General features: G+C 36.8%; 1 protein-coding gene and 1 pseudogene across 1 annotated transcript in view; one reads left to right on the forward strand and one right to left on the reverse strand.

Moving 5' to 3' along the window:
• LOC148954536 (uncharacterized) overlaps window positions 1-16,224 on the reverse strand; it is a 149,988-nt gene extending 133,764 nt beyond the window's left edge. The window contains exons 1-2 of the mRNA XM_089087137.1: window positions 16,093-16,224; window positions 6,460-6,653 (exon numbers count right to left, since the gene is read on the reverse strand). Coding sequence (XP_088943263.1) covers window positions 6,460-6,653; window positions 16,093-16,147 — 249 coding nt within the window. The 5' untranslated portion in view covers window positions 16,148-16,224. The remainder of the gene's footprint in view (window positions 1-6,459; window positions 6,654-16,092) is intronic.
• Window positions 764-1,797, forward strand: LOC148954537 (uncharacterized; annotated as a pseudogene).
• Window positions 16,225-16,465: the final 241 nt, after the last annotated feature.

Here is a 16,465-nt window from a genome sequence, read left to right on the forward strand (position 1 = left end):
GGTAACCATTGTAAGAACTATGCATGGCTGCTTAAGATTTCCAGATAGATCGATCCATAAAAAGCGGCCTTTCGTGCATCTGTTTAATGATTGCTTCTAGAAGACGAAATTTATTTTTGGAGTGGTGTGGTTCCATGGCAAACAAAAAAATTGAAACGGAACATGCAAGATTCTTCACGAAAGACATTGTGGTCAATATTGTTCTTTTCCACATAGCTTTCGATTACATTACCAAAAACTTCGGTGGTGACTGATGGTGTTTCTAACAATTGTCACTTCAAGTTTAAGTCGTTACTTGTTAATATATTTTTTTTAATTTGTGTGGGTATATTGTTTCCCCGCGAAAAGAGGATAAGCATTCCCAATTCAGTCTCTGAACTGGAAAGAACTAGTTTTTGAAGCCAATCGGATTAACTTTTATGCTTTGTTATATTGCGCAAGTGCGATTGAGTGTATCACGATAAATCATTTGGATAAGCTGTTTATGGTATAGAAAGCTGGTAACTTCGATTTTTGGAATATTATTGACTGTATTTGATTGGATTATTTTATTTTGAAGGACTATTTTAGTGTAAAATTGGCAGTTTTAGGGGCTGTGCGTTTACGTGCACTGTTCAGTGCCGTGCCGTAAAGGCAGCTGCGCCGATTCCACACAGGTTGGATTTGAAATCCACTCGGATACATTAGTGAGGCTCGGCCCTCACTCAAAGATAAGTCTTTTTGTCTTGTTTATCGGCTTATTCTAATCAGATTTTTAATAAATATGCAGCGTTTCGAGCAGTTTGATGTTGCGCTGGCTAAATTCAAGAACTATCCCCTTTGGCCAGTAAGAGTTATTCAGCCTGGAAAGGACTCAAAAGGGAAGCCTACATACCTCGTTTTTTGCTACGGAAGTCACGATGAATTCAGGCCCATTGATACGAATCTTCAAAAATATGATCCTAAAGCGACTGATTCATCCACGCCTGCTGTTAAAAAAGCCTTTGCCGAGCTTGCAAATACTCCTGAAATTTATCAGACTCTTTCCAAGACATTTTTAGCCCTGAAAGCTAGAGGTAATGTCGGGTCCACCTTGGTTTCTTCCAGCGTTACCCCAATTTATGAGCAATTAGTTGCTACTGAAGCCTAACTAGAGAAGACAAAAAGTGATTTGCTTGAAAACATACCGCAGAAAGTAACTGAAAATTTTAATGATGCAAGGTCAATGAAAGAGCCTGCTAAACAAATAATCAGCCAGGTTTATGATGGAATCACACTCGAGTTTCATCCGAAGTTTGCGAAAATTGAGCAGGCTTTAAAGGGTCTGAGAACCTCGAGGAAAGAATCATTCGAATTGAAACAAAGCTGGAGGATTTTGATCACGAGTCCCTACACGACAGCCTTGTATTTCATGGGGCCAAACAGTTACCCAATGTGGAAAGCCGCACGGCAATTCTTCAAATTCTGAACAGCAAAATGTCTCTGAGTGAACTCCCGCCTTCTGATTTGATCAATGTGTACCGTCTCCGCCTGAATAATCAGACCCCACAGACTGAAGAAAGTTCTACTAGAGTTGCTCCGATCATTGTTAAATTTTCTAGAAAAGATATAGTCCCAGAAGTGTTTAAAAAAGCTAGACTTGCAGCTACTGGTATTTTTATATCGGAGTCCCTAACAAAGCGTTGCCGGGACAATTTGAATGTGGCTAAAGACAAGTACAGTCAGCGTAATGCGTGGTCAGATCAGGGTCAGATATTGGCAAAGCCTAGTGTTGGGTCAGCAACAAAGAAAATAAGTTCTAATGCTAATTGCATTTAGTATTAGGAGTTATAATTTGTTTGTTTGTTTTTTGTTTTCGTTTTTTCTTTTTTTTTATTCTCCTGTCTCTTCTTAATTTTCATTCTTTTGTCCCTTTGTGTCCCTACTTTTTTTCTTTTTTTATGTATTTTTTTCTTTTTTTCCCTCTCCACTATTACTTATTTCAGATTTAATTGTTTTGGCTTTATTAGTTTATTTCTTTGAATTTGTTTGAATCTAGTTAGGGTGACATCTCCTCTTTGGGTGAGCGACTGCTTCAATTTGAAAATAATCCAATAGATTTTCTTAGCTTCATTAATAATTCAGTCGGTCAGTTTAATAAATCACCATCAAATCCCCATTTTTCAGTTAGTAGTAATTATGTATCGGATTTAGATCGAGTATCCAAACGAGATGGTAGTTTCTCTGTGCTTCAGCTTAATGTACAGGGCCTTTGTTCTTCATTTGATGAGTTGAAAAAAGTAGTGCGTAGCGGCCATCCTGATTTTATTGGTCTTTGTGAGACTTTCCTTGATTCGGAAATGAATCTCTATTGCATCTCTCTGGGTACAAGATGGAATGTTTAAATCGAAGTAGGATGGCAAGAGGTGGCCTTGCTATTTATATTTCGGAGTGTCTTTCGTACTCTATTAGACGTGACCTGTCAAGAAATGAAGAAGGAATTTTTGAATCTATATTTATTGATATTAAAACCCAAGCTAAAACTTTGATTGTTGGTAATATATACCGGTCTCCTATTGGATCTGTTCCCTCTTTCCTTCAGATACGTGATGAGGTTTTCGAATCAATCCAACTTCATTCATGTGAACTTGTCGTTATGGGTGACTTCAAACTTAATTTGTGTGACCGGAGGTCATCCTCGTCCTTGGTTTTTCTTTCAACAATACTCGCTTGCGGAACATTACCTTCTGCATGCATTCCAACTCGCATTACTAACACTACTGCATCTTTGCTTGATAATATTTTTTCATCGTTGATCTTGGTGCAAATTTTTTTTGTTGACGAGTGATACCTCTGACCATTTTCCTGTTTTTTCCTAGCATGATTTTTCCGATGCCTTGCCAAGGAGGAACCAAGGAGCTGGTCTTTCCTCTTTAAAATTTAATGATCAGGGTTTGCATCTTCTTTGGTCACGGTTGGTGGGTTGTTTGCGGAGTATTTCTGAAAATGAATCTGATTTAGATTCTTTGTTTTATTCCTATTATGATTCTTTGAAAGAAGTTGCCTTGGATACATGTGTTGCGCCCCAGTCGAATCCGGCATCGGAAAGAACAGCCCCTTTGAATCCTTGGATGACCACGGGACTCCTTAAAAGTTGTAGGAAGAAAAATAATCTTTGGAAGGCTTACAAGTCCTCTAAGCAATCTTCTCGTGATTCTCGACTTCAACTTTTCAAAGCTTATACAAGAGTTTACAATTCGCTTTACCGAAAGGCCAAATCGTTATTTTATTACAGAAAATTCTCTGCGTGTGGTAAACACATTAGGAAGACATGGAAAATAATCAATTCTGTTATCAGGCCATCTTCTCTGCCTCCTTCTGCCCTTTTCAGTATTGTGATGGAAGGCGAAAATGTAGAGGGTGACCTAAAAGTTCAAGATGCTTTTACTTCCTATTTTGCTAATATCGGCAAAACTACAGCCTCTTCTGTAAGTCCTTCTTCTTCTTCTCTAACTGACTTTAGGTCTTACCTTGGACCGCCTTGTCCTAAATTAATGGCATTGGAACCTACCTATGAAGCTGAAATAGCCAGAACTGTCAATAGTTTGAGGGGTTCTTCATCTTCTGGCCCATACCGTGTTCCGACTAAGGTTGTAAAGTTCATTCTTCCTGTCATCATTTGTGCCCTCGGACTTATCAATCTTTCCTTTGAAAATGGTTTTTTCACATGCGCTCTAGAGTGTGCTCACGTAATTATTCATTTTAAAGGTGGATCAAGGAATCATCCTGCAAATTATCGTCCCGTATCCCTTTTATCAGTGTTTAGTAAAAGTTTTGAAAAAGCTATGCTTTCTCAACTTCTTCAAATTCTAAACACTTTTTTCATGATTTTCAGTTTGGTTTTAGGGCAAAGCACTCAACTGAGTATGCATGCGCAACTCTTTTGAATTATTTATATTCAGTTCTTGACTCTGGTCTGATACCTGCTGCCCTTTTTCTCGATGTGCAAAAAGCATTCGATTCATTAACACACAAGATTCTTCTTTGGAAACTGTCTCATGTTGGTATAAGAAGGAATACTTAATCTTGGTTTCTATCATATTTATCTGGTCGAGTCATCTCGGTTGATCCGCAATTTTCTAACCCTTCGGGAATAGAGTTTGGCGTTTCACAAGGATCTGTTATTGGGCCGATACTCTTTTTAATCTATGTCAATGACCTTATTAATGCGGTTCAAAATTTAAAACCTACCACTTGCTGCCGTCTTTGTCAATCAGCATCTGTCACTAATTGTGACAAGAGTTCGTCTTTACCGGATGAACTTATTGCTTTTATGCTTGGCGCAGCTGGTAGAACTGAGTCTGATCTTCGTTCAAAGATAAAGGCCCTTTTTGAAAGAGTTATCCAATGGTTTGATGTAAATTATCTTGCCTTACATTTCGGGAAGTCATTTTTCTCGTTTTCTCCAGAGTTTCAAAGGCTTGCCCTGACTTAAATGAAATACACGTATCAAGAGGTTCTCTAAGTAGACCTAAGGATCGTTACGTTCGATTCATAGGCATCTTACTTAACGGAAATCTTTCCTTTAAGCAACATATTGACCTAATTAAAATGAATATCTCCAGGATTCTTGGAATCCTTAAAAAGCTTAAACACATTTTTTCAGTGTCAATTCTTAGAATATTGTTCTACAGACTACTTCAGTCTTATGCTCATATTGTTCTGTTATTTGGATGTCAACTTTTCCCTCGTATCTGATGCCACTTTCAAAACTTTATGATAAAGCAAGGACTCTTATTAAGGAAACTAACCGATCTTCACTTAAACCCTTGCTTGATTTGAAATCTCTCTATTTTCTTCCTTGTTCTTCTTTCATCTTTTTACAGTTGCTCGGCTATCTTCCTGCTGCTCTATGTGATAATATATCTTTTGTTTCTGATCAATAGACTTACCATCTCCGCACATCCAGCAATTTACAGATTCTTCATACTCCATCGTTGAGGTCTGATTTCAACCCTCTGGCAACTTGCAACAGGATTTGGAACACGCTCCCTGTGTCTGAACGAAGCTGCCACTCGTTTGGTATGTTCAAAAATTATGTTAGGAATTTTCTAGCTAGTAATTAAGTTACTAGAGACTCAACTCTCTTGTGTTGAGTCTCATAAAGGTGTGAATGTATGATATTGACAATGTTTTAGTTTTTTAAGCATTTGTTTCATTTTTGTTTCTTACCTGTTTTTTTTTCCTGGCCATAGAGCCTTACGGGGGAGTTTATATTGAAGCGTGTTTTCTTAAGTTTATTGATTGAATAAAATGGATTGATAGATTGGTCAATCATTGACCTAACGCAGGAGTTGCTAAATTACAAATTTACTACTACTATTACTACCAATAACTCACCACACCACCAAGCCGCCCGAGGTCAACACAGCCACGCACGCTCCTCTTTCATCCCAATCTATTCAAAGCCTCCCTTTTTACACCCTCCCAGGAAGTTCCTATTTCCTTTAAATCTTTCTTTATGACGTCCTCCCTCCCCAGACGAAGACAAACTGCTTTCCGTTTAGCCCTAGACGGTTGGCCGAAAAGAACGTTGTTCGGAAAGCTGTCATCCTTCATCCGCACAACGTGCCCTAGCCATCCCAACCTTTCTTTCATTATAGCCCTAGGAAGCAGAATAGCACCACATTTTTCGTATAGCCTACAGTTTGAAATATGGTCAGTCAGCAATTTCTCTGGAAAACATCTAGCAAATCTTCATCCACTTTTAGCACCCATGTTTCAGAGCCATATTTGACCACCCTCATCACTGTAGCTTCTAATATTATAATCTTGGTTTGCAGACTTATCTTCCTATTCTTCCGAACTTTTTTTTAACTGTGAAAAAACATCTTGAGCTTGGCTTTCGACTTTTAACATTTTCACTGCTCCCACAGTCTTTACCGATAATACTACCAAGGTAATTGAAGCTGTCTCCCTGATCAATCTTTTACTTAACCCAACATCATCTCTTCATCGTTACTTATTCATAGGCTTAGTGACTTAGTCTTCTTAACATTAATTTTCAAACCTATTCTAGCACCATGAACTCGCAAAACCTCTAAAATCTAGTATTAGGGTCTTTCTTCGTGTCTTTCTTCACGAAAGACATTGTCGACAGTATTTTTCGGTAAGTTTGGCGCATGGCTCCCTTATAATGCAACACTTAAAGAGCCTTAATAGTAACTGTCTAGTTCTAGATTTCTAACATAGTTTTAGATTACATCACCAAAAACTTCAGTAGTGACTGATGGTGTTTTTAACAATTGTCACTACAAGTTTAAGTCGTTACATATTTATTTTTTTTAAATTTTTGTGGGTATATTTTTTCCCTGCGAAAAGAGGATAAGCATTCCCAAACATTGATCTAACACAGGAGTTGCTAAATTACAACATTTAACCTAGTATAAGGGCTCCAAAACATTGTAAAAGGGATTAAATTCCAAAATTCTATTGTGTTACCTTTAGATATCCTCCAATGCAACTTCCGTTTTCTCCTATTCTTCCTAGATCCAGATACTGAAAATTGAGCTCAAACACATGGTTTGATCCACCATAATTGACCAAATGATACGTACAATTAAAAACGTTTCTACCTCCTTCACTTGGCGGTGGAATGCGTAGCCTCCTTGACGTTTTAATTGTTTTAATACATTCTGTAATGATAATATTAATTTATACAATAAATGATTACCAAAATCACTTTTTATTTATTTACAATATGATTACCAAAATCACTTTTTATTTAATTTATACAAACATATCTCACTTCAATAACAGGTGATATATGATTGGTGACAACTAAGAGATGTCAGGTTCAGGTATTCCTGCAACATTAAAGAATGTGAAATCATATGGTAAAATTGGAGGTTTTTCTCAAAATCTGGGAAGTATAGCCTCTCTAGTACTCCCCTTCTCCCCCTTAAAATTTTTTGGGTGTGTTAGTTGTTCTCTCTGTTGAAAATTAATGTCCATACAATGTTTCAGATTTCTTTTATTTTGAACAGTAAACACTTTTAGATTTTTAAAACTAAAAGTGTAAAAAAGCTACGCAGAATTTGTCGGCGGTTTATATCTCAATGACAAGTTTTTTTTTCGAGAAAATCTCGTTGAGGTAAACTGATCTACTATTCTTGCCGAAGATGTAGCACTTGGCTTCAGCGCATAATTATATATTTTTCTCACCGTCACTAAGCAATTTCTTGAGCATTATATCTATTCGAATTCATTTTCTCCTTTACCGAAACACCTAATTAAAATGCTGGTTAGGCTCATGGGAAAGATACGGAAGAAAAACCCCGTGAGTTATAAAGGCTTTGTAAACAACCCAATATTACAGAGCAATCGCCTTTTAAATAAAAGATGACAATAAAATGCCATATTTTAATTTTGGGTTACTCACAGTTTATTAAGATATATTAACGAGAAGAACAGGCTTTGTGCGGAACTTGGTGACTTACCAAGCATAGAGTGGCGTATTGATATTGTGACTTTCTTTGTAGCGATTCTGTATTGACAACCGCCAATCATTGAATTGGCCGGTCAAGATAATATTTATTTTTGTACATATTTTAGAGGTTTTGGTTTGGCTGATTTTTGGTTTTGCTATTTAGTTGAGAATATTGCAAATAAGATGGACCGAAAGGTTCATACTACTACTACTACTACCAACAACTCACCGCAGCACTAAGCCGCCTGAGGCCAACACAGCTACGCACGCTCCTCCTCCACCCCAATCTATTCAAAGCCTCCCTTTTTACACCCGCCCACGAAGTTCCCATTCCCTTTAAATCTTTCTTTATGACGTCCTCCCACCCCAGACGGGGACGACCTGCTTTCCGTTTAGCCCTAGATGGTTGGCCGAAAAGAACAATCTTCGGCAATCTGTCATCCTACATCCGCACAGTGTGCCCTAGCCACCTCAACCTTTCTTTCATTATAGCCCTAGAGAGCGGTATTGAACCACATTCTTCGTATAGCCTATTGTTTGACATGTGGTCAGTCAGCCGGGTACCCAGAACAATCCTTGAGCAATTTCTCTGGAAAACATCTAGCAAATCTTCATCCGCTTTTCGGAGCGTCCATGTTTCAGAGCCATATTTGACCACTGTCATCACTGTAGCTTCTAATATCCTAATGTTGGTTTGCAGACTTATCTTCCTATTCTTCCAGACATTTTTTAACTGTGAAAAAACACCCTGAGCCTTGGCTATTCTATTTTTAACATCTTCACTGCTCCCACCATCTAGATATAAAAATGAAGAGATTCAGAGGAATAGGGAGGCTAAAGAGATCAATGTGGATCCAGGGGGCGAGGGGGGCGTCCCCCTAACGTAGTCTAAAGTAGTGTAATTTACTGATTTAACGCAAGTTTGCGTTAATTAACCTTACTCCTAATGCAAGTTTATCGAATCAACCTATTTTGCCCCCCCTCCAAAAAGAGTCCTGGATCCACCCTTGAAAGAGAGGGGTCAAGCGGCTCATAGGGAAGCTGATAAGAGGGCTTGAGAAGCATGTCAGGAAGTCTTTGAGAGCTCTCGTTTATCAGAGAAGAAAGAGATAATGTTTTATATATTTTTTGTTTTGTTGTGAATTGGGAACCCGAATGCACTGATGTAAATTAATGTTGTTTTTTTTTAGTGGCCATACAATCCCAAGTTACTGGGCTTCGTGCTTTCTTTTGTTTTTGTTTTTTATGAATAAATTATGTCTCCATTGAAAAAAAGTAAATAAAATAAATTCACCGGCAACCTATATTCCGGCAAAAGTTAATGATACATTCTCCTAATGCTAGCTCTAGACTCTCAAATTTTAGTGTTTTTAAATTCTACCTCAAACTCTACCTAGAGGTAGGGTTCAGAACGCGACTTAGGTCATTCACATGAACCAGGAATAACAGCGGGCCTAAAATTGAGCCTTGCGGCACACCGAAGTTGACGACAGTGTCATTCAGCGGATCTTCTCCTATATAAACACCTCGGCTACTAAGGTAAGACCGGGACCTCGTATAGCCTCTCCTCTAACTCCAACGTGCTCCAGTTTACCTAATAGAATCCCATGATCCATATTATCAAACGCTTTTTTTATGTCAAGAAAAATAGCAGCTGGCACAAGTCCCAGGTCAAGTGCTTTATTAATGAATAGGCTCAGTGATGCCAGAGCATATTACGTCAAATTTCCGGGTCTGAATCCAAATTGCCGTTGGTTAAAAAATCCAGTAGCTTCTAGAAAAGAGTAAAGTTGGTACTTCATAGGTTTTTCAAGAACTTTGGAAAACACCGAAAGAATAGATATGGGTCGAAAGTTAGACGGGTCGTCCTGAGGGCCACCTTTGAGGAGGTGAACTATTCTTGCCTTCTTGAGGAGTGATGGAAATCAGCCCGTCTCTAATGAGAGGTTTACTAAATTTGTTAAAGGTTAAGATGGATACTTGTATGATATTCTTGCAAAAATGCAAAATTCCACATTTGTGTAGATAGGAGCTTGAAACCTATACAGTAGGGTTCTCTTACACTCTGAATATGATGGTGTGATTTTCATTAAGGTTCTATAACTTTTAAGGGGTCTTTCCCCCTTTTTTCGAAAATCAGCCAAATTTTTTCAGGCGCGTAACTTTTGATGGGTAAGACTAAACTTGATGAAACTTGTATATTTGACATCTGCATTAACATGTGATTCTTTTGATGTATCTACTGGGATCAAAATTCCGTTTTTTAGCGTTTCGGTTACCATTGAGCCGGGTCGTTCCTTACTTACAGTTCATTACCATGAACTGTTTGATAGCCTCGACCTCTCAAGTTGTTCCTCCATTGATGCATTTTAGAACCGGTTTCTTTCGTTAGTTTCTGTCAGATTAGCGTCAGGCAAGACAAAGAGAAGTGATACAATAGATGGGAAATATTCCATTTCAGCTATATATTTACACATTAGGAGGGTGGGGGTAAAGTATTTGGACAGTGTGAAGTTAGAAAACAATTTTTACTTCATAATATGCAGAATAACTGTACCTAACACATTAGGCATGCAAACCCGCTATAATATACCCCCCCCCCCCTAATGTGCATACATAAAAACCTATAGTTTGTTTCTAATGCCTAATATGTTAGGCATTAGAAACAAACATTAGAAACAAACTTTCAAAATTATAATTTTGTATGTTTATCACACTTAGGTATACTTCATTAGGATTGAGCGTCAGAAAAACAGGTTCTACTTAGATGGAGAATATTAGGTCGGGGCTGTATCATACAAGTACCTTCAGATGTTACGTGGGAATTTATTTAACCATAAGCTCCCCAAACCCATGTGGGCAAAGCTTGCAGAGTTATACCACTGACCCGTGTCCCAAGCAAAAAGATTGGCATCTATTCCAGATCCAAACATTTGCATCTACTTCATAGCAAATATGGAAAAAAGAACATTCAATCGTTCCTTGTCCTTATTAGCCCTAACAGCTTTTCGTTTTCCAGCTGATTTCTTAGGAACAAAGACTTATCCCTCTCCTTCCTGTATCAGAGACAGAAATTAAATTTAAAAAAAAATAAGTCTTTTTAACTGAAAGTAAGGAGCAACATTAAAACTTTAAACGAACAGAAATTATTCCGTATTTGAAACGGACTGTCCCCTCCTCAATACCTCGCTCTCTACGCTAAATTTTTTTATTGTTTTAAAAAATCGAGTTGTGAGAAAGAGTCAAACTTTAGCGTAAAGAGCAAGGCCTTGAGAAGGGGACACCCCCTTTCAAACACGGAATAATTTATGTTCGTTTTAAGTTATAATGTCGCTCCTTACTTTCAGTTAAAAAAACTTGTTTTTTTTTATCTAATTTCTAAACGTGTTTGAATTAATCCAGATTTTGATTTTGGCTCATCGTACATGAATAATTAGAACGAAATTTGCATTTTAATTTTACTTTTTATTGGCTAAATGGCTTTCTCGAAAGTTGTTTAATTTTATTTACGAATGTTTTTATTAGTAATAAATATACGCTAAAGTTCTTTACGCTAAAGCTCTTTACGCTAAGGTTCGAATTTTTTCCAATTCTTTAAGAATGACCCCTTAATCACAAATGCCGTTAAGTAGAATAAATAGCTCTTATGAAAGTACTAAAAAAAAAACTTTAGCATAAAGAGCGAGGTATTGACTAGGGGGTGAACCCAATCAAATACGTAATAGTTTCTGTTCGTTTTAAGTTTTGATGTTGAAAAGTTCTCAGTTGAAAAGTTTTTCAGTTGAAAACTTGTTTGTTTTTTTTATTTAATTTCTGATCGTTTTTTTAATTAATGCTGGGAAATCCGGCGCCCCCTTCATAGCAAAACTTGCAAAGCTCCTTCCCCATAAAAACTTCTTCCATGAAAACGTCCTCCATGGAAAGATCCTCTCCTGTAACCCCGATCCCCCCACCACTACCAGAAAAAATCCCCCCTGGATACGTCTGTATACATCACAATAACCAATACTTTATGTAAACACTGGGAAAAGTTTATAGCTTACAGCCCATCCCCCGGGGACTGTGGGTCATCCTCAAAGACATAGTTATCATATTTTTCGACCATGCTGAACAAAATGGCTATCTCAAAATTTTGATCGTGTGACTTTGGGAAAAAATGAGCGTGGGAGGGGGCCTAGTTGTCCTCCATTTTTTGGCCACTTAAAAAGTACCCTAGAGCTTTTAATTCCAGTTCGAATGAGCCCTCCCGGGATATTCTAGGACTACTGGGTCGATATGATCACTAGGGAATAAAACAACAAAAAAAAACAAATTGACACGCATCCGTGATCTTTCTTCTGGCAAAAAATACAAAATTCCACATTTTTGCAGATAAGAGCTTGAAACTTTTACAGTAGGGTTCTCTGACACGCTTAACCTGGTGGTGTGATTTTCATTAAGGTTCTATGACTTTTAGGGGGTGTCTCCCCCTTTCTTCGAAAATAAGGCAAGTTTTCTCAGGCGCGTAACATTTGATGGGTAAAGCAAAACTTGATGAAACTTATATATTTGAAATCAGCATAAATATCTGATCCTTTTGATGTATCTCTTGGTATCAAAATTCCTTTTTTTAGAGTTTCGGTTACTATTGAGTCAGGTCGCTTCTTACTTACAGTTCGTTGCCACGAACTATTTGAATAGGGGTACAGAAAATCCAGTAAAGGAACATTTGCCATGGTAAGAAATGTGAAAGCATTTCAAGAAAGATTCATAATCAAAGAAAGTTGGGGGAAATATTTCAGCTTTTTATTTCAACCCCTGTGACAGATGTGTGACTTCTATTAACATTAAGTAACCAATTAAAACTATTTTATAATAGAAAAACTACCTTGTCTTGGAAAAAGGATTACCCCTTTTTCTCCCAACGACTTGACATTACCTTAATAGTAATTTGTATTTATTATTTTTCCATTTGTCTAAACACTCCTGGGCCAACTTTAAGCATTGACTTTTTTTTTCCTGGTACGAGATGATTCTGAAAGTTTTGTTAATTCCTTTGCATACTTTTGTCCTGTGGAGATGGTCACTCTCAATAATTCTAACAACGATGATATCAAAAAGTTTTGCAGGAATTCCGATATTCGCATTGTTTATGTTGAGAACCTTCTTATATAAAAAAGAAAAGGCGTGCTGACTTCCTATTACTAATAAAAATAAAGGGATAGTTATTTTCCTTTACTTAGTGATGATTTTTCCATGTCAATTTTTCTTTGCACTTTTCAAGTCTTTTCATTCTTATTTGTGACAGATTACAAGTAAATTATTATTGCCACAATACTTGTTAAAGTTGTAAAAGCATACTGCAGTAGGATACTATTATCTGCAGGTAGATTCTAATTTTTAATTTAAAGAACCCCTAGGAAGCCTTGGATATGTGCAAAATATGTGCAGTGTTAAACCCTTGTGAAACAAATAGGGTTAGAAAAAGCATTAATAATGTCATATGGACTTCATCATATGTCTAACTGTTTTAAACCATGGTTTTGCAACTCTTTCTTTCAAATTCAGGTATTTTTTAAAAGGGCCTGTCAGAACAAACGGACAACAAAAAATACTTAAGCTAATTTTTGAAAAAAGGTTATTTTTTCTTCTATGAAGTTATTATGAATTCCGTTGCTTCAAAGCGTGAAGTATTCAATGGTTTGAATGCTCAAAGTATTTGTTTCAGATCGAAAGTATGCAAAAGTGAGTTCAAGCAAGGTATAACTGTCGCCAATCCCCCTTCCAACAAGAAATATCGGATTTCACATTTCCAAAGTAAATTTCAAGATTCACCAATTAAACTTTATATTCTTTTTCATCGTGAGCTTCAAAAAAATATTGCAGGTATTATGAATGTTTTGAAATATCCCGTCTCCCTTGAAAAATAAAAAAAAAACAACGACTTTGCACAATTATATGGGAATGGGATAACACGTTGTTGGTGCAACAAAGAAAGAGCTGTTCATATATTTCTAACCTGCCACTATCGCTACATCCGTCCAGGCCTGCAAATTAGGGGTGTGTTTGTGCTGGTTCTGACTTTTTTCAAATTGGATTCTCCCTCTCTCTCTCTTTCCCCTGCTTCTATTACTGTTTGGTCTTAAACATACGATAGCGGATTTAAGTTGTCTAGAATAACAAAGAGCCAGAAAAGGAACGTTGAGTCACATTCGAAAAGAGGTTAACATTTTTCCGTTTCAGCCCTTTTCTTCATCACAAGTCAGCAGCATCACATCCCCATTGATGATAATTTTCTCAGTCAAAAATTATAGTTAATGGGATGCACCCTTTGTTTTAACGCCTGCGCAGTTTCATGTGCTTTCTTAGTTTGAATTCTTAACTAGGTTGCAGCTATCGCTGCAACCATTATCGACAATCTTACATACAGTTTTGTGAGCGTTCTGGATGACGTTTTTTAACTTTTACTATTTTGTTCTTCGAGACTAATCCATTGTTGTGTCCAACTAGCCTTCAAATCTTTGAAAAATAGCTGACGCTGTTGATGATTAAATAAAAAACAAGTTTTTTTTAACTGAAAGTAAGGAACGACGTTAAAGCTTAAAACGAACAGAAATTATTCCGTATATGAAAGGGGCTGTCCCCTCCTCCACGCCTCGCTCTTTACGCTAAAGTTTTTTATTGTTTAAAAAAAATAAGAGTCGTGAGAAAGTCAAACTTTAGCGTAAAGAGCGAGGCGTTGAGGAGGGGACAGCCCATTTCATATACGGTCTAATTTCTGTTCGTTTTAAGTTTTGACGTCGTTCCTTACTTTCAGTTAAAAAAACTTGTTTTTTCTATTTAATTTTTGAACACTTTTGAAATAATGCGGGTTTTGATTTCGGCTCACCGTACATGAATAATTGAAACAAAATTTGATTATTAATTTTACTTTTATTTGGTTAAATGGATTTCTCGAAACTTGTTTAATTTTATTTACGAACGTTTTTATTAGTAATAAATATACGTAACTTACGAACTAACTTACGTAACGAGCTTCTATATTCATACATTTTTAATACGTATATTAGGGGGCTCGCCCCCTAGTCAATACCTCGCTCTTTAATCTACAGTTCGAATTTTGTTCCAATTCTTTAAAATTGACCTCTTAATCACAAAGGCCGTTATTTAGAATAAATAACTCTTATGAAAGTACTAAAAAATCTTTGGCTTAAAGAGCGAGGTATTGACCAGAGGGTGAACCCAATCATACACGTAATATTTTTTATTCGTTTTAAGTTTTGATGTTACTCCTTATTTTCAGTTGGAAAACTTGTTTTTTTTTATATTTAATTTCTGATCTTTTTTTTAAATACTGATGGGAAAGCCGGCGCCCCCTTAATAGCACTATACCTACCTCTGTAAGAACTTTCTTCTTGGAAAGGTTCTCACAAATAAACACCGACCCACCTATCCCCCTACTACCAGAAAAAATCCCCCCTGAAAACGTCTGTATACTTCCTAATAACCATATGTTGACATTGAGTAAAGTTCATAACTTTCGGCCCTCTCCCCGGGGACTTCGGGGTATTAAGTCATCCTAAAGGACATACTTATTATATTTTCAACCATGCTGAACAAAATGGCTATCTCAAAATTTTGATCAGCTGACTTTGGGGAAAAAATGAGCGGGGGAGGGGGCCTAGTTGCCCTCCATTTTTTTGGTCACTTAAAAAGGGCACTAGAACTTTTAAATTCCGTTCCAATGAGTCCTACCACGATATTCTAGGACCACTGGGTCGATACGATGATCCCTGGGGAAAAAAACAACAAAAAAACAAAAAAACAAATAAATACGCATCCGTGATCTTTCTTCTGGCCAAAAATGCAGAATTCCACATTTTTGTAGATAGGAGCTTGAACACCTCCGCAGTAGGGTTCTCTGATACGCTGAATATGATGGTGTGATTTTCATTAAGATTCTATAATTTTTAGGGGGTGTTTCCTCCTTTTTTCCAAAAATCAGCCAAATTTTCTCAGGCGCGTAACTTTTGATGGGTAGGACTAAACTTGATGAAAGTTATATATTTGAATTCACATTAAAATATGATTATTTTGATGTATCTATTGGTATCAAAAACCCGTTTTCTAGAGTTTCGGTTACCATTGAGCCGGGTCGCTCCATACTTACAATTCGTTACCACGAACTGTTTGATAAAATTAGCTCTACCACTCACCCGATTATTTAAATACTGGGAAAGCAGAAGAGTTTGATAACTCTGCAAATTAACAGGTTTGCACCACTTCAAAGAGGTTAATTCAAATTATAACGCTATACGAAAGAATAAGACTTTTAAGGACTATGACCTAGTAATGAATTTTATTCAATTCAGTTGAATTTAAGGTCGAGAACTGGCCATCCTTCATTTTACATTAGGTTGCAGAAATGATGACGGAAATAGTGCCTGCCTGTGGGCATAATTCCTTCTTTCGCCTTCTATAACAAAATTCGAAGCGCAGTAAAAACGGCAAAGTTACGACAATATTTTTTTATGCAATATAATATATAAAAAAAAGTAAGTTACTGAAGCTACTGAAAAGTAGTTACTGAAGCCCTCCCAGTCAAGATAGGACGAAAGCAAACTATTTTAGCTGATTTTAGAAACATCAGAAAAAACTTAACGTACCGTAAGCGAAGGCAACGTGAAAAGCCAAGAGAAGAATATAACTAATTATATGCATTATTTCTTTTTTTACATTTTATCCCACTTAAGACACAATTAGAATTATTGAATGCATCCCCTTGTTCATCCTTGAAAGTTCCCGAGGATTGACTGAACTACATGTTTCCTTAGCTAGTAGCTCTAAATAGTCCGCGCAGATTTATCATCGGTACAATTCTATGAATTAAAATGGATTGAGATTGTACACCATATGTAACCTAGCTCGAACTAATACAGAACCAGAGCAGTAGGTTCCAGGGACATGGACAAACTTGCGGAGTCATATTTATTGTTATTAAATGATAATTCAAAGTTGATTATTACTATTATTGTTATT

Source organism: Artemia sp. Qi Xiang Cuo, chromosome 3, assembly GCF_049724085.1.
Source record: "Artemia sp. Qi Xiang Cuo chromosome 3, ASM4972408v1, whole genome shotgun sequence".
In the NCBI taxonomy this organism is placed as follows: domain Eukaryota; kingdom Metazoa; phylum Arthropoda; class Branchiopoda; order Anostraca; family Artemiidae; genus Artemia; species Artemia sp. Qi Xiang Cuo.